The sequence below is a fragment of the Hypomesus transpacificus genome, chromosome 2 (assembly GCF_021917145.1).
Source record: "Hypomesus transpacificus isolate Combined female chromosome 2, fHypTra1, whole genome shotgun sequence".
Taxonomy (NCBI): domain Eukaryota; kingdom Metazoa; phylum Chordata; class Actinopteri; order Osmeriformes; family Osmeridae; genus Hypomesus; species Hypomesus transpacificus.
In genome coordinates this window covers 2,707,348-2,730,044 of record NC_061061.1, presented here as the reverse complement: position 1 = coordinate 2,730,044, position 22,697 = coordinate 2,707,348, and the positions used below count along the sequence as shown (strand labels likewise).

General features: G+C 50.8%; 3 protein-coding genes across 3 annotated transcripts; 2 read left to right on the top strand and 1 right to left on the bottom strand.

The window, feature by feature from the left end:
- Nucleotides 1–227: 227 nt before the first annotated feature.
- On the bottom strand, nt 228–11,054 carry usp45 (ubiquitin specific peptidase 45). The gene is made up of 6 exons (XM_047043622.1): nt 10,794–11,054; nt 10,188–10,322; nt 9,860–10,029; nt 9,303–9,403; nt 9,030–9,130; nt 228–705 (listed from the first exon to the last, which is right to left on the bottom strand). Exons 2-6 carry the CDS (start codon nt 10,288–10,290, stop codon nt 410–412), a joined length of 771 nt encoding a protein of 256 aa, XP_046899578.1. The 5' UTR covers nt 10,291–10,322; nt 10,794–11,054; the 3' UTR covers nt 228–409.
- A 256-nt stretch (nt 11,055–11,310) lies between these two features.
- On the top strand, nt 11,311–13,405 carry tstd3 (thiosulfate sulfurtransferase like domain containing 3). The gene is made up of 4 exons (XM_047035092.1): nt 11,311–11,595; nt 11,766–11,954; nt 12,383–12,542; nt 12,789–13,405. The coding sequence occupies exons 1-4, from the start codon at nt 11,463–11,465 to the stop codon at nt 12,844–12,846; spliced, it is 540 nt and encodes a 179-aa protein (XP_046891048.1). The 5' UTR covers nt 11,311–11,462; the 3' UTR covers nt 12,847–13,405.
- A 3,384-nt stretch (nt 13,406–16,789) lies between these two features.
- zgc:172323 (uncharacterized protein LOC564165 homolog) lies at nt 16,790–22,246 on the top strand. Its single transcript, XM_047032286.1, has 12 exons — nt 16,790–17,095; nt 17,715–17,865; nt 18,444–18,593; nt 19,113–19,232; nt 19,337–19,432; nt 19,563–19,697; nt 19,793–19,903; nt 20,122–20,232; nt 20,482–20,606; nt 20,857–21,028; nt 21,380–21,840; nt 21,933–22,246. Exons 1-12 carry the CDS (start codon nt 16,872–16,874, stop codon nt 22,024–22,026), a joined length of 1,950 nt encoding a protein of 649 aa, XP_046888242.1. The 5' UTR covers nt 16,790–16,871; the 3' UTR covers nt 22,027–22,246.
- Nucleotides 22,247–22,697: the final 451 nt, after the last annotated feature.

Sequence of the window (22,697 nt, the reverse complement as noted above, 5' to 3'; positions counted from 1 at the left end):
AATCCAATGTGCAAGACCCCAAACAACAGGCACACCCAACCAGCTGATGGTTGGGTAGGCAGCTGATGAGTCCTGAAACCCACTTGTGGTGGGGTCATCGTCCTGACGCAGCCTGTCCAGCTCGGCCGGGGTTGAGCGTGGCAGGGCCGTGGAGGACAGGCTACTCCCTCCCCCCCCCCCCCCCCCCCCCCCCCCCCCCCCCCCCCCCCGTGTGTGCTACCACGGACGGCCCCCGCGCCTCTCTTTCACCGCGCGTCCGCTAAGTCACAGCCGTTTCGCCAAGCGCCCTTTCGCCAAGCGCCCTGTTTGTCACCGGCGAGGTTGCCATTTCAGGAGGCGACAACATGAAGAGGCACGGGAATGGAGAGAGAGAGGAGCGCTACGCACGCCCGCCGCTCTCCCGTTTCAATCAAAGAGCAGCCGAGGGGGATCGCGAACAAATGAGCGGAAAACGCGACCGGCGTGTTGGACCTTCCCTCGCCACCGCCGTTTTACCCGACCCGGAGACGGGGGCCGGGACCCTGCCCACCCGAGCCCCACCCGGTGGGAGCCCTACCTGCATGACGGCGTTGAAGAAGCAGGTGTTCCCCAGGTTATTGATGCCTTTGACGGGGACCAGAGTGCTGTTCACGGGACTCCTCCCCCTGGGCGGGTCGGCCAGGTCCAGAGGCTCCTCCCTCAGCTTGATCAGCCTGGAGCTGGGCCCTGCGGGGGGGGGGGGGGAGAGGGACGCAGTGAGCAGGAGTTACGGAGGGAGGGTGGAGAGGAGGGAATGCTGCACAGAGGTTTCAAGTTTGCAGGGAGAGGTCGGAGAGTCGGGCCAGAGGTTTAGAGGACGAGAGGGGGTTAGAGGCTGGGAGGCTAGGTTTTGGAGACTGGGGAGGCTGGGGTTTAGAGGCTAGGGTTTGGAGGCTGGGTTTAGAGGCTGGGTGGCTGGGGTTTGGAGGCTAGGGTTTTGGAGGCTGGGAGGCTGGGGTTTAAAGGCTGGGGTTTAGAGGTGGGAGGCTGGGGTTTTTAGAGGCTAGGATTTGGAGGCTCGGAGGCTGGGTTTACAGGCTGGGGTTTAGAGGCTGGGGTTTAGAGGCTGGGGTTCAGAGGCGGAGGTTTAGTAGCGGGGAGGCTGGGGTTGTGGCAGCAGCTGGAAGTAAAAGCGGGTCATATGGGAGAACAGATGACAGCTGGACACGGTTCCACTCGTTAAGGAGGGAGGGCTGTTCTAGACACAGCTGTTCCTCCTCTCCTTATTCCCCCCTCTCCTCTCCTCTCCTGTCCTCCCCAACTCTCTCCTGTCCTCCCCAACTCTCCTCTCCTCCCCTCTCCTCTCCTCTCTACTCAGCCCCTACCGGCTCCCTTCCCCTTCCTCACATCCCAACCCCTCCTCTCACATCACACAACACAGGAGGAAACTAGGCCAATGAGAGCAAACAAGTCAGGAGCATCTTAACTCAATCAAACACAGACTACAAGCTAGTACATGCCAACAGGGCCCGGGACAAGCAATCAACAATTAACTGTTCTGCCAGGCCATCAGTGCTAATTCAACTGTCATCGCTGCCATTAGGGCGTGGGGGTGGGGGTGTTCCAACACATTAGGCACTAACGAGCAAAACAAGTGAGAGGACCCTAGGCTGTGGAGACCCCTCCCCCCCCGCCCCCCACCCTTCTCCACACACACACACACAAACACACACAATTTAGCCTATCTTTCACGCACCACTAGACAGCAAGCTGCCTTCCTGGCGTAACCCCCCCCCCCCCCCCCCCTCAGAGTGTGATACAGCTTGGTCTTCTCAACACAGGGGAGGGGGAGCGGAACCTGTGCCAAATACCAGAACACTACTTGAGGAGTATTTGATACAAACTCAAGTTGTTTTCAAATCATTCTTTCTTGCTTTTGGAACGTGGACTAATGATGTTGTCGTGCTGGGTGGGGAGGTGAAGAGGTGCTAAACAGGCCTGGTGTCCCGTGTGTCAGGATGCACTCTGTGCCTGGCATCCCCGACCCCTCTCAGACGCGAGGTCTGCCCCTGGTGAGACGAGCAGAGCAGGAGTCCTGGAGGGCTCCCTCCAGCACACCTCCCCCGCCCCAGGCTCCCCAGGTACAGGGTGCGGAGGCCAGGGGTAGGCCTCGGGTCGCCGCCCTGCGGTCGCACATCCATCTGGAGAACACCATGAGAGACGAGACCTCTCAGTCTGAAACACTTCACCCCTAAACCAGTCAGGGAGCCCCGATCATACTCTGGGCCCGGTCCCCCCTGGCCCCTCGGCCAATAAGCTTCCGTCCTCCCACTGGTTGTTAACCCAGCATTCAGGAAATCATAATTATGACTGCAGAACCCTTGGCCTCTTCTCCTCCTCCTCTCTTCTCTCCACTCCATACAGCATCTTTCTGCTCCCTGGTATTCAGCTATTGAGCTATTCAGCGAGCTGTCGGGCTGGCCTCCAGCTCGCCCGCCCGCCCGGCTTTCTATACCTGGTTGACCTCGAAGGGCTTCACATGGACGGGCATCATCATCAAGCCCTGGACGCCACAAGACCAGGCACACACACTCCACTTGCATTGTCCACGCACACAGGCAAACACGCACGCGCACACACAGGCAAACGTGCACGCTCGCACACACAAACTCGCACTACAGATGGGGTGAAAGACCGCAATTCAAAGAGGTGGAATGCGAAAGGAATTAATAGTAAAAAACAGCCAAGGCGTTCTTTCACGCCTTCCATCACGTGACATATTATGTTTGATAACATGCTAATTGTTTTCCTTGAAATCTTGGGTTTTCTTGTGAAATGTCCTCTCAAGGTCGTTTCTCCTCTTCACGGCAACATCCTTCACTCTCCGCACAACGTTGCTTTTCACCGGCGACGCCCGAGTCTCGCAGCCTCGAATAAAAGGCAAATATCCGACACAGTCACTTTGACAATAGCCACAGCAACGGGGCAGTCAGTTTTGGAGTTTGCTGATGACGTGGCCTTGGTGGGCCGCTTGACGGGCGAGCCGTCCCTGGCCTTAGACAGCCAGTACGGCCCTCAAGTCCCAGGACCGCTCGAGAGGGCAGGCGCGACAAACAGTGGAGATCTTTCCAGAGAGGGCCGTTCTGTACGCAACAAGGGGGTCTACAAGAAGTGTTTCTCCCGAGAGAAACGTCCGACTCGTCCGCCACAGTCCCCCGGCATCACTCAATTCCAACTCTTGGATCTTTACGGTCACATCAGTAAATAGGAAGGCAGACAGTTAGACTTCCTTCACAGCTCTCCATTCAGCTGTTCCCCTTCGGCCAAAAAGACAGCTTACAAAAACCTTCTTGTTCATTCCCACAACAGAATCCATTTGAAACAAGGCCAAAAAGACTGGCATTATTTTTGAAATCAGCTTTGCTCAACTGCTTTTACTGTGTTTACACAAGAATTGTTCGGAGTGTTTCACATTTGAATGTTTTGCGTTGTTTGTGAGTCGCTAACCTAAGACTTAATTGGTACGTGATAGAAAAACCTTTTGAAAATCGAATTGAATTACTGGCCAAGTACAGAAATGTCAATACCTTTTATGAGAGCTGAAATGTATGCAGTGAATTGGGTTCCTAGACCTGGGTGAGCAGACAGGGACATGTCCTTCAAGTCTGCCACTGTCACTAGTTGTTTTTTTAAACAAGCAGTCAAGTTGAGGGATTTCACTTCCATCTACAACAGGGTAATATCCGCCAATGAAATAAAACAGATGGAACAATAAGAGCTCATTCCTTATCCTTTTACTGTATATTGACATATTATTTATCATGAATTGACATTGATTCCCCCCTCCCCATCCAACACCCCGTTTGAATTCAGTTATAATAAATGATAACAATTTATTTTTTTTATCAGGCGGGTTGTAAAAGGTTCATTGTCTAAAAGGAGGTGAATAATGATTTGTCTTTAAATGTATCTATTCTTCGAAGGGCAGCACCTCAACATAGTAAAGGACATAAACCTCCAGTGGCTAGTGGCTACACTTCTGAAGGACACACCAGACCATCATCCATTATGGATCAGACTTGGGTGTCAATCATCTCACGGTGGGATGTTTTACACACTGTGCGTGCGTGTGTGTGTGTGTGTGTGTGTGTGTAGTGGCGAGAGAGACACCGCGTGGGAGAGAGATGGTGTGTACATGTGTGTTCTATAGTGTCAGTCCACCCAGTGGTGCCAACAGCATCTGTCTCTCCCCCTCAGAAACATCTGGAAGTCTGTCTGTATCTGCTCAGCCATCAGGGAGAGAGCCATATGGCAATACTCATGACACTCAAACAACACCCTATACACAACCCACCGACACAAAAAACAACCCACACACACACAAAGACACATACAAGGGGTTCTGTACCCCATGTGACTGTCCTAGGTGGGCAGCTGAGAGAGAGCGACCTGTTCCTTGGCAGAGTGGAGGAATGGGCATGCCTATGGAGCCTCTAAGTGGGACTCCCAACCAAGGTAAACAATGCTCAGTCCGCCATCTGGCTGGGACTGTAGAGGGGGTTGGTGTGGGGGGGGGGGGGGGGGTGGAAAGCAGTAGCATATGGAAAAGCAGATTTTTCCTCTCCCCGCAGCAGTCAGGGAAGGCAAATGTCAGCATGCGCCGCGTCCACGCTTGACTGTGCGGCGCTCGGCTACACCACCTGGCCCTCCTTGCCCAGCCACCGAGTATGGGCAGCAGTGACACTGTGGCGCCTGTCCCCGGGGCAGACTAACCATGCTACCCCCCCCCCCCCCCCCCCCGCCACCCCTAACAGCCCCCCCTCCCCCCACCTTGACACACACCACCCCCCCCCCCCCGCCTCCTTTATCCCTGCTCATTTTCACACAAGTGAAAGAGAGCAAATATTTGTAAAATATTTGCCCGGGTTACATGACGGCAGCAGCAGGCACACCGAGTTTAATCGGGTATGAATGTGAAAGCCACTATCAGCATAACTGCAAGGTTCATTACCGGCTGACTACTGGCCCTTTACACGCTGCTGCAACAATATTATAACTATGGACCCCTTCCCTTCTTTAAACTATTCCCAAAGAGTTCAAAGAGAGAAGGGGAAAAGAGAAGAAGGGAGAGGGGAGGGTCCTGTCATGCAGCAAAGAGTAGCCAGTCAAGAGGAAGGCCAGGCAACACCAAATGTCTGATTAATCTGTTAATTTGTTGTGCCCGCGGGGCATGAAAAGCCTGCTTCCTCGCCATCTGAGGCCAGAGGAGCCCACTGCCACGTTAAACACACACACACAACTTTCCGAGCTAGTTCTGACCACAGTGTCCTACATTAATGTTCAGTGGTGGGTAAGACAGCAAGTCACCCTTGATTAGGCCCACCCAGGCCCCCACCAGGGAGCAGGCCAGCCCGCTGACCGCCAGCCCACTGACACGCCACAGCCCGGCCCAACACACGCCACAGCCTCTAGCGTGGGCCGGCTACGAGCTAACCTGCTCCACAAGCCCCCGTGACTGCCTATCACACGCAGACTGTGCGAGGGCTGTGACTGGTCGGAGACAGGGGGGAGGGTGAAAGACAAGACAGATTGTACCGCCTGGTCCGGATGTGAGGGAGGCTAAGAGCACCCCTGACCTGTCCAGCCATCATCGTTTAAAAGATGTCCTGTGTTAAAAATAAAACACAGGAGGAAACAGCTGTAAGGTGGCTCACGTGTCGCGAACCACGCAGGCCTTACCGCAGGGGCCTGGGTTCGAATCCGGCCCAGAACCTTTCCTCCCCTCACTCTCTCTCCCTTACATTTCCTGTCATTCTTCACTCTTTCCCGATAAAGCAAGAATGCTCAATTTTTATTTTTGTATTTTTTATTATTGTAGCTGTGAGAAAAAAAAAAAAAAACGTGAACACACCCACAAACCCTCAGATGTTGGAGGAACAATTCAAACGGAACCCCAAGACCACGCAACATGGAAGTGGCGGGTACGACGGCGTCCAATACCGTGTTGGTTATGATCCTATACCGTGTTGGTTATGATCCTATACCGTGTTGGTTATGATCCTATACCGTGTTGGTTATGATCCTATACCGTGTTGGTTATGATCCTATACCGTGTTGGTTATGATCCTTTACCGTGTTGGTTATGATCCTATACCGTGTTGGTTATGATCCTATATCGTGTTGGTTATGATCCTATGCCGTGTTGGTTATGATCCTATATCGTGTTGGTTATGATCCTTTACCGTGTTGGTTATGATCCTATGCCGTGTTGGTTATGATCCTATATCTTGTTGGTTATGATCCTATGCCGTGTTGGTTATGATCCTATGCCGCAACCAGAATCCTTTGCTGTGGGCATTGCCAGGTTTTCACCAAAAAGAGAGGGACAAAAGAAGGAGAGGGAAAACCGCTGGATGGATGAAGATCAATAGAGGGATGTAACGAGTTGGAGCCGGCGAACCTCGAATGCCCATTCACAGCAAGCATTTTAATTTAGTGCACAGCCAGCCAGCTGTACGACAGCCAATGAGGTCAAGTCCCCTTGTGCTAGGGCTCGGGTACTTGAGCTGAAGGCCTTGTTGGTGAGAGAGCATGCTTAATAGATTTTTCTTTCTTCTCGGCACTGTTGTTGTACCAAACTATTATGGATTCAGGAAACATTTCTTGCTGGGGCTCCTTTGTGCCCAGGTTGGGGGCAATGCGAAGAGGAGAATACTGCACTGGGCTGAGCCTATACCCTGGCCTTCAAGCTGGAATTTCAATTTCACCAGCTCTTTTAGTCCTCCAGCCAGTCCATCTGCGGGCTACAATCACCTATTCAGCCTGCCGGTGGTGAGGTGGGGGGTCTGAGGGTGGGGGGGACGGACGGACAGGTTATCTTAGGGGTGACCACACCGCGTTTTGTTTGTGTATGGCGGGGAGAGACAGAGAGAGAAAGAGAGAGAGAGAGAGAGAGAGAGAGAGAGAGAGAGAGAGAGAGAGAGAGAGAGAGAGAGAGAGAGAGAGCGTGAGAGTGGGGCACCTATTAGAGACCTCTAACCAGGAGCCTATGTGTCTGGCCTGAGAGCGGGGCTGAGATGAGACATGTAGGAGCTGGTTGGATGAGTGTGGGGATGAAAAGGAGGGCCATGGATGAGGCAGATGGATGAGTGTGGGGATGAAACGACAGCCATGCAGTCGTGTGCCACTACAGATCCAGCAGGGGGGCACAGCTGGATCCGGGCTTCTGAAGATGAGCTTCACGAAGGTCGAGGGGGACTAAACAAACTCCTAGCTACCGATAAACAAATCAATAACTCAACTTAAGCTGTGTGATTGTGTACTTATATGAGTGTGTGTGTGTAAATAACAAGACGGGGTAAGGGGGAGGAGTGTGTGTGTGTGTGTGTGTGGGGGGGGGGGGGGGGGTAAAAGTATTTGCATGACTAAACACAGTGTGTTAAATGTGTGAATGTATGTGTGTGAGTGTGTGTTTCTGTGTGTCCAGTCAAAGGCTGTGCCGGGCCCAGGGAGCATGCTGCAGCTGTTGAGATCCAGTCTCCTGGACCCGCGTTGGACCCTGGATCCCACAAGCCTGGCACACAGGCCCGTCCCAGAGGTGCTGAGACATGCAGCAGGACAGGGGCTCGGAGAGGTGGGGGGAAGGCAAAGGGAGGGGGGGTGACAGTGGGGGAAAGGGGGGCAGCGTTGTCCGGACCCCGACACAGCTGCTCTCGTTCTTCAGGGAACCCAGCCGGAGAGCGTCGCTCAGGCGTCTAATGCTTCTAATGTGTGCAGCCACGCGGCAGTAGTGGAACTGGAGCATCGCTGCCCCCCCCCCCTGCAACACCACAGCATGCCTAGGAGAGAGGTCTGGGAGAGGGGGGACCAGGCTGGGTCTGGGTCTGGACCAGCCTGGGTCTGGGTCTGGACCAGCCTGGTTCTGGGTGTAGGTCTTGGAGAGTGGACCAATCTGGGTCTGGGACTAAGTCTGGGAGAGGGGGCCAGTCTGGCTCTGAACCAGCCTGAATCTGGGAGAGGGGACCAGATGAGTGTAGGTCTGGTAGGGGGGGGAAGGGACCAGCCTGGGTCTGGGAGAACCCAAATCTAACCGGTGTCCTGTTGACCAAGGTTCCCCATACTCTCAAGAAGATTACAACCTACTATCTCTTCTTCAAGCGAGAGTATAACTCAATATGCACAATTACAGGTATATCTCCCATAACTACTGCTTCTGAATTCCAGTTAATCTCCATTTCAATAGCATCAATACTTGCTTTACTCTCCCGGTGGCCCTGACCAGTCTGAATGAAGAGCTGTTACAAGCCTCCATCAATCTTGAGCATTCCTGCTAGCCAGCCGCTGCCTCTGTATTCATAAGGTACTGTATTAAGTAGCCTGTCTTTCAATCTCTGTTGAACAACACTCAATGTTCAGTAACATATTCCACTGGCAACATAATGCATTCACAGCGCTGATACCGTGATGCCGTTTGAACCTGTGTTTATTAAAACTGCAATTTATATTTGCCACAAGGGAACATACTTGAAACATACTGTACATATCGCTCCCACACAAGGTTCTTTCTGGGACGTAGCACAGCTTGACAAATTTGACCTTGTGGGTCAAGGTCAGGGCCCATCTCAACATGATGACACATTCACTCATCCATCTCCCCATGTCTCTTCGTCTCTTTGTCTCTTCCTCTCTCCCTGCTCCCCCCCCCCCCCCCCCCCCATCATACGCCAGAGAGGGAACAGGTGTGAGAGAGGGACCAGCTCGGAGGCAGGGTGAGGTGGAGTGCTACGGTCCCTTCCTCCACTCTTCACCTCCATCCTAACCTCCACCTTCTCCAACCCCCGGAGGGATACTACAGCATTATTACAACAGACGGAGGAGCAAGATGATTGCTCTGAGAGAGAAAGAGAGAGAGAGAGAGAGAGAGAGAGAGAGAGAGAGAGAGAGAGAGAGAGAGAGAGAGAGAGAGAGAGAGGCAAAGGGCTTGAGAGTGTCTCCACCAGTCCTGAATGGTTAGTTTGACAGACAGAGACGGTTCGTCCTCTCTTTGGTCGGCCGGCAGCCGCATGACTCACCTGAGGCAGCTTTGGCGGAGTGCTTTTGAAGGAAGTCCAACGTCTGGGCCAAAGCCTTTTTGTTGCAGTGAGTGGAGAGCTCTTCATTACATTCAAAACACCTGTCGAGGAACAGACAGAGGAGCACAGGGAGGAGTCATATTGGGATTGGGGATGACTTCTCAGTGTGCTGGGGGGGGAGGGGGGGGGAGATGTCCTGATCTTGGGAAACACATCCCAAGTGTCTCTACGCCAGACTACAGGCGACCCCACACAGGCAGGTTGGAGTCTCACCAGGCCTTCCAGGAGCTGAGGCTGATGGTGATGCAGTGGGCCTCGGGGTGCAGGGCCTGGTGGTGCCTGGAGGAGTGTTGGCTTTCAGACTGGTTACAGCCCTGCAGTAACACAAATGTGCCCAATCACGCACACACACACACACACATCTGAATTACCAGCCTACAGTCCCAGTTACAATTCAGGTTATATAAACATAAAATATGGTTTGGACCTTATCTGATTACCAGGGAACATAAAAGTGTCAAGTGATATCGTATTTCCATAATCTATTCACAGCTACTGGTCCCATGGAAGCAAAAGTGAAACTAGATTCCCCACAGAAGTTGCTTTCTCAAACTGTCACAAGACAAATGCATCTGGAGTTCCCTGCTTTGTGTTCCTGGCTGACTGGCTGCCTGGCTGCCTGGCATCCTGGCTGACTGGCATCCTGGCTGACTGGCATCCTGGCTGACTGTCTGCCTGGCTGACTGGCAACCTGGCTGACTGACTGCCTGGCTGACTGGCAACCTGGCTGCCTGGCTGACTGGCTGCGAGTGAGACAAGGGAGAGCGGACCTGGAAGCCACATTTGAGGCAGACGAGGATGTCGTGCAGGCCGGAGGCCTCGGCCTCCACAGTCGACCTCTCCCTCAGGCAGTCAGAACACACAGCCCACACGCTGGACGACACGGCCTTCCTGACCAGGCTCAGGTCCACCGCCCGGCTCACGTGCTGGCAGGTCAGGCCTGCCGGGGAGGGAAAGAAAAAAGGAACACGCTCTGTCTCACTGATTACCTACATATAGAGGGAAGCCGTTTCAGCAGGAAGTGCTCTGCTGGTCCTGGTGTTTGCATCGAGTTCTAGTATCTTTACGCATCGTGCGGCGTCCATAGTCCGTACGTACCGCTGACTTCGTCAGACGACTCCTCGTCCCGAGGCTTCCTCGGCTTGTTGGTCCGCTTGGTCATGTCGGCCGCTTTGAGGGAGAAGGGGTCCTTCAGTCGCATCTGTAGATGGAGGAAGGACTCTCCTATCAGACCTTGAAGAGATGGAGACATAGCGGTGGGCTGAAAAGGATCACCACTCACACAAGGATCACCATACCCCATGGCTAATTCCTTCATATGTGGTCAGCGTCTGACCTGACCAGTAAACCCTAACCCCACTATGAAGTTCACGACAAGCATCACACAGACAGCAGTAGCGTCTTTGTCAACTAACTTTAAATAAAGATCGTAATTGTGTCGGGTTATTAATAGGGTATGACAGTTTTCCCAGTTCTATGAAATAAGTGTTAGTCCCTATTAATAACCATGCAAACACCTAAGCTTCAACAATGAGTCACTATAGTATAGAAAGGACACGACTCATTGGCTCGCTAGGCCGTTTAACGTTTTTGTACACCAATCCTTAGCATAGGTTAAGTTAGCTACCTACCTACAGTTCCGAGGTATTACCTTAGAACATTACCGACTAGTTGTTTAAAATATGTCAAACATCTTCAACGTACCTTCTATATTTAGGTGGAAAGCTTATGGATTTAGCTAACGTTAGCTCTCTGGCTAGCTTGCTACCAAAACCGGTGCCTAAATGACAAAGATAGGTAAACGTGTTCCAAGTGAAATGCACATTAATGAACGGTAAATAACTATCGACGATACTTGCTGTCAATGTGCACTTCCAATAGGTACACTTTCAGTATTTTTCTGAACTTTATAAAACTGTCAGGGTCTGCTAGGTGTCGATAGCATCCAATCCGAAACTATACTACTGTCACAGAAGTCAACAAATGACGCGCTACGGTGGCTGCCGTGGTGTGGAACAGAGCGACGAGAAAAATAACACAGGAGTTCAGTAAAATAATTTATCTGGCATATAAATCCATGCCAATATGTATGTACAAGCCGGGCCACTTACATGAATTGTTAGTAGTATTATTCTATGTTTTGCTTTGTTCTCTTTTGAACGCGCATGGTTTTCATTCATAGAAAACCGCAACGTTGTCCCGTCCTTGCTGTGACCCGTACGCACGCTCACGTCAGTATACGTCGTAAAATTGTATGAACACTCATAACAGTGTTGTCAGTAGCTAGCTAGCAGCTAGTAAGGTAGACATGTCGAGGGCACAAGTGTTATTATAACGCTTTGATTTGTACGTATATAAAACGTGCATGTTGACATGGCTCTCAAAGCTTGCAGAAGGTTTTCGGGAGTGATTCCCCGACTCATGTTAGAAAGATATGTCCCTCCTTTCCCCTGTGCCTCGAAAGGAATGCCATCAAACATGCCAGAGACTCAAACCCGCTGTGCTTGTAAGTGAACTTGAACTTAGTTTAAAATAACTGGGGGTTTTTCCGTCAAGTTCAGAATGTGTGTTTTTGATTGTAGGATGATGTTTAAACAAAGTCCCAAACTAAACTGTTCAAAATCGGTAGACGTATGGAAGTTCAAGCTCTAAGTAAGTCAACGTTATATCTTTCAGATGTCCTGTGGACCAACAGAGCGTACTTAATGCGTAGTTTCAGCTCGTCGTCTTCGCCCTCCGAAACCAATGTGTCCTACGACCAACTGAAGCAAATCCTCGCCTCTCAGTCTAGTGTAGTCATAGATGTGCGCGAACCATGGGAGTTGAGAGAGTACGGACACATGCCGGGGTCAATCAACGTCCCTTGTGAGTAATAGCCTGCAAAACATTCAAATGATCTATCTGTGACTTTCCGCCACTACGGGTCATTCAGGGGCTTGTTAAGAAGCGTTCACTACAACCCATATTTCGTGACTGTTTCACGAAATTGTGTGATACTGGGTTGGCTATCTAGAGTAGTAAACTACGAAGTATATCATATGATCACTTTTCAAAAAGACCACCTTTTTTTCATAGGGCGAACAAAATGCTTATTCAGCTTTCTTGCCTGCTCAGTCATGCATGCACACACACAATGCTTATAAAATACACTTGTCCATACAGACACATAAGCAAACACAAAGACCCACCATTGTGAGGTAAGACAATGTTTGCACTTTGGCCTACACCCTAACTGGCCATGCCTTGTGTAGATAACATGTCCTCTCACGTAACCAGTTGAACATGCGTCCCAGTGGGCCAGGTGTGTGTTGCCCTGCAGCTGGACCCTGAGGAGTTCAGGGAGCGGTATGGAGGAGACATGCCCCAGCAGACTGACCACGTCATCTTCTCCTGCCTGGCAGGAATCAGGAGCCTGAAGGCCCTGGACACAGCAGTCTCTCTGGGATACACAGAGTAAGACCCACCCTCAGCATTTCCAACACATTCAGTGACCCTTCCCCCCACCCAAACACACACACAGCAAATGATGCTTAAAATGTGTAAACATACAGTTCCACCGTGTGTGTGTGGCCTGTATTAATTATTTCAACGTTATTTACCCCTACTAAGTTATTTTCTTGCTGAACAAATACACGATGACAGTTAGTAAGCAGTTCTACAACATTTTCCTTGTCTCTTTTCTCCCCTTTTCTCTTGTAGTGTTCGGCATTACCCTGGTGGCTGGCAGGAGTGGGCGGAGCTTGAGCAACTGAACTGATCATGTTTTAAGTGTGCCATAATAAGGACTTTTAAGAAGTGTATAAATGGTTAAAGTATTACTTTATAAACTCGATATAAACATCTTATAAAGTCAGTGTCAATCTTTAATCGATGAAACTCAGTAGTCCCAGGGATTTAAATATGCGTGTTATTTTAAGTTTATACCTGTGGTGTAAATGGTTAACCCTTTGCGTATCCATTTCCCTATTATGTGTAATTGCTTTTATTGAATCAATCACAAGTTTGTAGGCATTACTTTGGTTGAGTCATAGGACCTTTTGGAGAGGCTTTTCAGAGTAGAAACTGTCAATTGTTGTGACCTTTGAACTGGAGTTTGGAATATCAGCCTCTGCCTGTAGTGTTCATTCCAGACGATGCAAAAATAAATGATACTGTGATGGGATTAGACCCAAACTAAAGGCACAAACGTAGCTTTGGGAAACACATTATACATTTTACACTGAAAATGTCTTGTAAATATATAAGCAGCAAGTGTGAACATGGAGAACATGTAAAGACACTCATTTTATGGAAATTATTAAAACCCATTTGATTCATGTTTGTACATTTTATTTATAAAGCGCACTCTAACACAGCAAGGCTGACCGAGGTGCCGGACAAAAGCACACAAAAAATAAATAAGAATAAAATAAATAATTGAATAAAAATAAAATACATAGTAGAAGCAAAAACTAACAGTAAAATAAGTGACCCCATGACTCAAGAGGTAGCAGTAGATGGTATAGGCCTGGGTGTCTGACTAGGTTGAATGATCTGGGAGTGCATCTCATATTGAAGCACTTCAGCGAGCAGGACTTGAGTCTGACATGCCGGCCACAGCTAGGATGATCTACTGTATTTAATAAGACGTCCGAATCATGGCTGCATCTCAATGCGAGTTTGTCACTGGTGCTCCACTGAACATTAGCAGGCTCATTAGTCAACATGAAGAACACCCCCGCCCCCCCCCCACACACACACACACACACCCTTAGTGCCCTGGTCAACCTGATAAACACATTATTACCGATGAACTGTCACGGTCAAAGAATATACCCAATCTTGAATTTAAATTCATTTAAAAAAAATATATCAAGAAGAAAAAACGACCCCTTCTCTCTGCTTGGGTCTTTCCGCATTCAAAAACTGCGCTCCTTAGCTCCAACATACAACGGGGGTTTATCTACTATGGCAAACAGTAGTAGAGCACCCATCTTGTTTGAATTCTATATGAATTCTATTGGTCTTCCCTTGGCCCTCTTCAACTGAAACCCTGCAGAGGTTCTGCACACCAGTGTGTAGACACACTGGCAACCAGGGGGGTTCTGAATGGAGCAATCATGTTTATGCTATAGAGCCGTAAGTTACGTTGTGCTGATAACAGTAATGCAGTCGAAATGTATGAAAGAAATATGATGAAAGACCAATGTCTTTTTCCTAATTCATTCTGATGGAGTTTATGACATGATGTCATGGTTAGATTCTTTTCTGAACACATATGTGGGTGAAGATAGCTTCTATTTGCATCTTGGAGACATGCTCTCCCTCATCCCATCCTCACATCTCCCTCACCCCACCCTGACATCACACACAACTGCCAGGTCTGAGTTCAACAGGAAAAACTCCTACGCTGGAATATTCAATCATTGACTAAAGATATAAAATGTGTCATGGAAATGTTGAATGCAGGCCCGCACTGTATTGTACAGTTAAATGGTTTTCAGGGTCGTGGTGGAGGTCAGGGTTTCTCCAACCCAAGTCGGTGGGAAAGCAGATGCCTATAGAAAAATGCTTGCCAGTGTCTAAAGTGACTGTGTGATTACATTTCTTCGTTTTTATCATAAAGATGACCTCACCTTGATGGCCCACTCTAATCAAACCCCTGTAAGCACAGGTTATGGAACTTGTCTTTCTACCTATGCAAGTGGTTCAAGTTCAAGTTCAAGTCTTTTATTTGTCAGGTGCACAGAGCAACACAAGGTTAGACTGGGCACTGAAATTCTTAAGACAAGACAACGCAAGCACTTGGCATAACATAACATATAAGTACACAGAACAAATTTACATCTATGCTGAGCTTAGATAAGTGAACTTCCTAAATATACAGATAGCAATAAATAAACGACTATACTAACCCTAACACTAAAACTTCCTAAATTACAGATAACAATAAATAGTACGCTATACTAACCCTAATACACAAAAAAAAAAAAAAAAAAAAAAAAAAAAAAAAAACCTGTAACAACCCTATAAACTAATCTAACCTAAATGGAGTACAGTGCAGTAGTGCAAATTTACAGATCAGTGACTTTGTCAATGACCAAACAGGAGCCTGGTGGCGAGGTACAGTAGTGCAATGTTACTGAAAGAGCAACCAGTAGCTGAAAGTGACAGTGTATAAGTGACTAGTGTGCAGTAAAAATGTCCATATCAGTGTCCATTGAGAAGCCTGATGACCCTTGGGTAGAAACTGTTGTCCAGTCTGCGTGTGCGCGACCGGATGCTGCGGTAACGCCTGCCAGAAGGCAACGGGGTAAAGAGACTGAAGGATGGGTGGGAACAGTCTCTTAGAATCCTGCTGGCTTTCCTAAGGCAACGTGTGTGGTAGGTGTCCTGTAGGGCTGGGAGCTTCCTGCCGATGATGAACTCAGCAGAACGGACCACACTTCGTAGGGCCTTGCGGTCCCGGTCTGTGCAGCTCCCATACCACACTGTGATACAACCAGTCAGAATGCTTTCTATAGTGCATCTGTAAAAGTTAGTAAGGATGACTGAGTCCATACCAAACTTCTTCAGTCTCCTCAGGAAGAAGAGGCGCTTACGGGCCGTTTTGACCACCTTGTCCGTGTGAACAGACCAGGTGAGGTCATTGCTGATGTTCACCCCGAGGAACTTGAAGCAGCTGACCTTCTCCACTTCCGATCCATTGATGAATAGGGGTGCATGCTCCTCCTCCTGCCGCCTCCTAAAGTCCACAATCATCTCCTTGGTCTTGCTGATGTTAAGAGAGAGGTTGTTGTCCTGACACCATGATGTCAGGGTGTCAACCTCCTCTCTGTAGGCTGACTCGTCACTGTCAGAGATGAGGCCTACGATGGTTGTGTCGTCAGCAAACTTAACGAGGAGGTTGGAGCTGTGCGTAGCCGCACAGTCGTGGGTGAACAAGGAGAACAGGAGAGGGCTGAGCACACAGCCCTGGGGGGTGCCTGTTTCTAGAGGGAAGAGTAAAGCAATAAAGGTTCTTGGCCTTTAAACTGAAAAAACTCCCCAGCCTGATTTACAGTATGGGAGCTATAAACTAAGCTAGGCCAGACTAAACCAGACAGGGTCAGACAAGGCCAGACCACCATTGCCTTCTTTCATGTCTCTCTGCCATGTCAAGCATGAACACCCTGCTTCAAATTCCTCCTTGGCGCTAGTTAATAATGTCATTTTTTCTTAGTTTTTTTGACTAATAAGAGGTCATTTATGTCAGCGCTTGCACATGCTTTGTCCCTCTGTTGCCATGTCGTCAGGCCACCTCTATCCTTCTCTGCCGTGTAATTATCCCCCCTCCCATCACAGCCAATCACATCACATTAGGCGTTTACCTTCTGCCCAATGGCATGCAGCCTCTCAGGCTTCCATGATCCCAGCTCAAGGTTCTCCAGCCCCAGCTGAGGGTTCCATTGCACCACCTCAAGTTTCTATTGCTAACAGTGGTCTGACAGATGTCTGTATGTCAGGACGGACTCTCTGTGGAGGAGAGGTTAGACATTCCTTAGAGGTTGGTTCATGAGCAGGGTGGGGGGCCAGGCTTGGGCAGGGTGGGGTTGAGAGGGGGATGCACACTGCTGAGGGAGGCCAGACCAGGATGGGGGGGCAGGTGGAGGCAGGCCCTCTCGTGGGAGTATAAAAGGTAGACGGGAACCGGAGAGTCTGTATGCAAGCTGCAGTAGAGCAGAGACAGCCCAAGGTAAATCTTCTCCACTCGTCGTACAGAAGGACAGACGGAGCATCTTTCCCCTCCCAGAGACCGCCACCATGAGTCGCTCCCCGGAGAGAATGTCGTCGTACCGCCGCCACTTTGAGGACACCAGCGCCACGTCTATCCAGGTCCGGATGGCCAGCCCTTCTCCTGTCAGGAGGCAGGATGGCCGGCAAGCCTCGGCCAGCTACTCCCGAAGCCTGGCCACCACCAATAGCATGAGGGCCGAGGGGCGTCGCACCGTGTCCGCGGCACGCAAAACCCGCACCACGGGTCCCGGGTAAGACACTCCTCTAAACCCCCGAGATGGCTGTCGTACGTTCGATTTGACATGCGTTTTGATTTATGTCCAAATGTTCAGAGGCTGCACTGATGTGATAAGGCTGTACCAAAGTGGAGGGTAAAGGTGATTAATCGTGACCGTTGTCACCACCATGGGCTCGTTACAGGTCTCTTCCCCTCTGCTGTCTCTTCACATGTGGGTGGGGGGCAGGGTGGGACCAGAGGATGTGCTGATTGGCCGAGGGTCCCTGTCGTCTGGCTGTGATTTTGACACCAGAACCAGGGGACGGAACCTTTCAGCCCTCACACGTCCTCGCTATCATCAGTTGCTCTCCTGATCACACTGGGATGACACAGCCCTGGGCCAGCGGGGAACCCTCCCCCCCTCCCCCCCCTCCCCCCCGCCTCCCCCGAGAGAGAGAGAGAGAGAGAGAGAGAGAGAGAGAGAGAGAGAGAGAGAGAGAGAGAGAGAGAGAGAGAGAGAGAGAGAGAGAGAGAGAGAGAGAAAGAGAGTTTGAAAACACACTTGTCATCACTCGGAATCAAAACGCAAACCTTGAAGATGACTAGATCAGAACTGTTCCTGTGATCTAATGCATGCACATCTGTGGTTTCAGTGGCGGGACTCTGTGCGTTGGCTTTGGTGGCGAGAAGGCCATCGACCTGGACGTGGCCGCCGCAGAGAACCAGGAGTTCCTCGCCACGCGCAGCGGCGAGCGCAAGGAGATGGTCGTGCTCAACGACAGGCTGGCTGCCTACATCGAAAAGGAAAGACGCGCCCCCCCTCCACGCACGCACCCAGATCCCTGCACACGACACGCACATGTCTGCACACACACAGAAGCACGTAGGAGTAAGCTTGCCCCGCAGGTGCTACGAGATGTTATGTGGAATAGCGTGGATGCATAATGCTAAGTTAACGTGGGCTTCCTGTCCTCTGGAACCTCCAGCAGCTAGCTCAGTGATAGAATGAGTCTGATGAGCGCTGCCTTGTCTGGGAGTGTCGGACTCGGAGCATATGGGCGCGTGGAGACAAGGCCCCCAGGCGGTGGAACCGAAGGAGGCCATTACTCTCACCTCTGTGGGCAGCCAGCGTCTCCCAGGCTAGGCCAGGGCTCTGGATGGCAGGCCTGGCAGAGGCCAGGGAGCACCTAGAGTGCATGGTAGCTGGAGGGCACTGCGACTCCAAGCGCACGTAGAATCCCATTAAAGTGGCTTCTGTGGGTCTGTTACTGACGAGCCACATCTGGGATGTCTGCCAAGACTTCCTTCTCTGTCGCTTCTTCGCGTGGGTGCGAGGTAGGTCTAAACCCTCCGCTCGGTATCCTTGTTCTCTCCTCAAACAGGTCCGCTCCCTGCAGCAGCAGAATGCCCTGCTGGAGACGGAGATCGAGGCCTACCAGAACCGGTTCCAGAAGCCATCGGGTCTGAGGCTGCTGTACGAGGAGCAGCTGAAGGAGATGAAGAGAGTCGCGGATCAGATGAAGGTCCAGAGGGTAAGGCCCGATGACATCACTTAAAGCTTATTTTTTCCCCTCTTTATGTCGGTGTTTATCACATGACTGATCACTAGAGTGCTGGAGCTGAGTGTTTTGCTCCCGGAGAGCTTCACCCTTCGCTGACTCTCACTGGAGGCTTCTGGGCCACAATGGCTCTTCTACAAGACGTCAACTTGGTGTTTTTAAGGTTGTCTACCTGGTAACAGTATTCTTTCCTCAGGCACAGCGGAAGGTGTCTCAGCGTGTTAGCATGCAGCCAAGCACAATGTCCTCAGCTGTGCTTTACACAGTCACAAAAAAGAAAGCTGTGAATCACACACACCCAGAGCACCCCCCCCCCCCCCCCCCCCACACACACGCACACAGAACCAGCTCAGGCATAAAGAAAGGCCCTGTGTCTGCATTACTGCACATAGCTTTGACTTCCTGTCCATAACTGCCATAATAATCATTACGATGATCATCATCATCATCATCATCAATCCCCTGAGGCTCATCCTGCACATGGTGTTTCAGGAACTGGCGCTTGCGGCCAAGCAGGCCATGAGTGGCCAGCTGGAGGCCATCAAGATCAGGTACGAGGAGGCCGTGGAGCTGAGGAGGAAGGCTGAGCTGGAGATCGAAGCCTTCCGTCCGGTGAGGTTTGACCTACTTTACAGTATGTTACACCTTCGCTGATGACCATTCAAGCGGGCTCATTATAAAGCTGTTTGTTTGTGTGTGTGTGTGCATGATCTTAGGACGTGGACGCGGCCACCTCCACCCGCATTGTTCTGGAGAAGCGTCTGGAGCAGCTGGAGGTGGAGATCGAGTTCCTGAAGAGGGTTCACCAGCAGGTGGGTGCTCATCCAGCTAAAATAATCCCGGTTTATTGATCATGATAATCCCCCAGTCTGGTATGTCAGCGTCGAGGATTCTGTTTCATGTCACCTGAAGGTGAAGTCACCAAAAGTTGATTCTCCACAGGAAATCGAGGAGCTGCTGAAGCAGATCTATGCGGCTCATGCCCAGGCTCAGAGTGCTTTCGCCCTGCCGGACCTCTCGGCTGCACTCAAACAGATCCAGAGTCAGTACGACGACATCGCAGCCAAGAACCTGAAGGTATAGCCCTGCTCCCAGGAGGGTGTCTGTCTGTGTGTGTCTGTGTTTGTTGATTACATGAATTGGTCTACAGGCCTCTTCCTGTGTGTGTTTAGGAAATGGATAACTGGTATCAATCGAAGTTCGAGGATATAAGCAATAAAACGACGAAAAGCGTGGACAAGGTCCGGAACGTCCGGCAGGAGATAACAGGCGCCAAGAAAGAAGTATGTCACGGAAGAAGAGAAACATATATTTCTTATTGCTGTTGTCAACTGAATGAACATTTGGTTTAACAAGCCAAACAGTTAACATTCCATATTGATTATTAACCTTTACAGTAAATGTCCCAGTATGAGCCATAGCTGGCGATCCATTTAAGACTTCACATACTGCATGACATCATGTGATGAGGAGATTATGACATCACCCTCTCGCGGTCCAGATCCAGAACAAGGAGCGTGACATGGAGTCTCTGAGGACCAAAGGGGACGCACTGGAGGCCCAGATCCGAGAGACCCAGGAGCGACACAAGAAAGAGCTGGAGGACATGCAGGTGAGCGGTGCTGATGGGTTCAGGAACATGGAGGGGTGGCACAGGGACCGGAACAGACAGAGAGAACAGGGAAAGGCACCGGAGATCCATAGGGTTACCAGGGCAACTATAGGGACAGGAGACCCCTACCCAATCAGCTGGTCTCTGTAGCCCATATGCATGCTGAGTTCAGCGGCAGACGTCTCAAATCAAGTCGATTTTATGTGAGGGGTATCTCATGAAGGCTCTGAGTCTGTCTCCATCTGACAGGCCCGCATCCAAGCCCTTCACCTGGAGCTGAAGTCCACCAAGGAGAAAATCGCACTGCATCTGAGGGAGTACCAGGACCTGCTGAACATGAAGATGGCTCTCGAGATCGAGATCACCACCTACAGGTGAGGAGGCAGCATCGCAGACACCTCAAGGGTTTTCAGGGATTCATCAGACACACAGCAGGCCAAGCCCACTCTGTGTGAATAGATTTGTAGACAGTGGACAACCAGTGTTTATACTAATGTAATGGACGGTCTGAAACTGTTTGTTTGTATGAGCTTTTAATGCCTTTACCACTAACTATTGTCTTATGTGTCATTACTGAATCATAACTATTGGTTGCCCGTCCCTTTCTTCTTCCTGTCTCAACAGGAAGCTGATTGAGGGCGAGGACTCTCGCCTCTCCACCATGGTGCAGAGCATGTCTCTGATGAGCAGCAGTATGACTGCCATCGGTAGTGGAATGAGCATGGGCTTTGGAGGAGGGATGGGAGGAGCAGGAATGGGAGGAGGAGGAATGGGTGGAGCAGGAGGAGGAATAGGAGGAGGAGGGATGGGAGGAGGGGTAGGAATGGGTGGAGCAGGAGGAATGGGAGGAGGAGGGATGGGTGGAGCAGGAGGAATGGGTGGAGGAGGGATGGGTGGAGGGGTAGGAATGGGTGGAGGGGTAGGAATGGGTGGAGCAGGAAGAATGGGAGGAGGGGTAGGAATGGGTGGAGCAGGGATGGGTGAAGCAGGAAAAATGGGAGGAGGAGGGATGGGAGGAGCAGGAGAAGGAATTGGAGATGGAATGAGAGGAGGAGGGATGGGAGGTGGAATGGGAGGGGGAGGGAGGGGAGGAGCAGGAGAAGGAGGAATGGGTACAGGAGGAGTAGGGGGAGGAAGAGTTGGAATGGGTGGAGGAGGAGGAGGAATGGGAGGAGTGGGAGATGGAGGAATGGGTCAAGGAGATATGAGTAAAGGAGGCTATGGTGCTGGATTAGGTGAAGGACTTGGAGCTGGGAATATTGGAGGTGTTGGAGGTGTTGGAACTGGAATGGGTGGACCCAATGGTTCTGGAATTGGAAATGATGTTGGTGGAGTAGGAGGAGGAATAGGTGGTGGAGAAGGAATGGGAGGAGGAGCAGGAGGAGGAGGAGGACTGGGTGGAGGAGCTGGAGGAGCTGGAGAAGGAAGAATGGGAGGAGGAGGAGGAGTAGGAGGTGGAGTAGGAGGAATGGGAGGAGGAGTTGGAGGAGGAGTGGGTGGAGGAAGAGCAGGAGGTCCTGGGGTTGTGGCAGGAGGAAATGGAGTGAAGGTGAACCGCTCCCAGCAGCAAGCGGTGGAGATGACCGAGAGGAGAACCGTGCTGATAAGGTAAGAAAGGCCTCGTCTCTAAACTTCTCTTCATGGAAACCACAGGGTGGCACCCGACGTGCAGACTGAGACGGTCATGTGTCTTCTCTCAGGACGGTGAAGACAGACGAGGATGTACTGGAGACAGACCAGCAGGAGCAGACCTACATCATCTCTGGAGCTGCCGATGACTCTGATGAGGAATAGGCTGGGTGACCTTTTGGACACCCTCCTGCCCCTTTCCCGCCACCCCTCAAGCTTTTTCCTGATGACCTGCATCTGACCTTTGATCTCTGACCTGGACACGAGGCTGTAGCCTTGACAACCCTTATGTTAGGTCCAGAAGCCTCTTCTACGTTCTTAACATATCCCTTAAAACTGCTTACAAATGATTGTCTATCCACATCAAATAAAGTTCTTAACAATACGTTATTGGTGTCTTATCATTAATTTTAATTTGCCACTGTGGTTGATTTGCACTGAAAGCCAAATTCTGTATGAGAGGGAGAGAGACTGTGATAGTAAAAATCAGACAGGGTGAGTGATACAGAAATAAATTCATGATGAGAGGACTTAAGACCTGAGCTGAGAGATGCGACGAGGGGGTAAGAGAGAAAGAGTAAAAACAGTCTCCTGGGGCTTGGAGGGGTGAGGCCAGCACTGACTGAGTATAGAGATGTGTGGGTGGGGTCTAGGGTTCAAGCCATGGGGGAGGTGGGTGGAGGGATTAAGGCGAGATGGGGGGCAGATCCGTCAGTCAGCAGTCTGTCCTGCCTGCAGAACGAGGGCTCGCAGGCACTCCCCGTCCCCATTCCATCCACTTCCTCACCTCCCCCGGCCTTGGCTGATCGGGAACGATGGGATCTCGTCAGTGTTTG

Coding starts and splice junctions, on each gene's coding strand:
- tstd3 (XM_047035092.1), top strand. CDS start 11,463: ATGGCTCTCAAAGCTTGCAGAAGGTTTTCGGGAGTGATTCCCCGACTC. Junction 11,596..11,765: donor GACTCAAACCCGCTGTGCTT/GTAAGTGAACTT, acceptor TATATCTTTCAG/ATGTCCTGTGGACCAACAGA. Junction 12,543..12,788: donor GTCTCTCTGGGATACACAGA/GTAAGACCCACC, acceptor TTTCTCTTGTAG/TGTTCGGCATTACCCTGGTG.
- zgc:172323 (XM_047032286.1), top strand. CDS start 16,872: ATGAGTCGCTCCCCGGAGAGAATGTCGTCGTACCGCCGCCACTTTGAG. Junction 17,096..17,714: donor ACCCGCACCACGGGTCCCGG/GTAAGACACTCC, acceptor CTGTGGTTTCAG/TGGCGGGACTCTGTGCGTTG. Junction 18,594..19,112: donor ATCAGATGAAGGTCCAGAGG/GTAAGGCCCGAT, acceptor ATGGTGTTTCAG/GAACTGGCGCTTGCGGCCAA.
- usp45 (XM_047043622.1), bottom strand. CDS start 10,290: ATGCGACTGAAGGACCCCTTCTCCCTCAAAGCGGCCGACATGACCAAG. Junction 9,404..9,859: donor GCCTCAAATGTGGCTTCCAG/GTCCGCTCTCCC, acceptor GTGTTACTGCAG/GGCTGTAACCAGTCTGAAAG. Junction 706..9,029: donor CTCCGCCAAAGCTGCCTCAG/GTGAGTCATGCG, acceptor CCCCCCCCGCAG/GGCCCAGCTCCAGGCTGATC.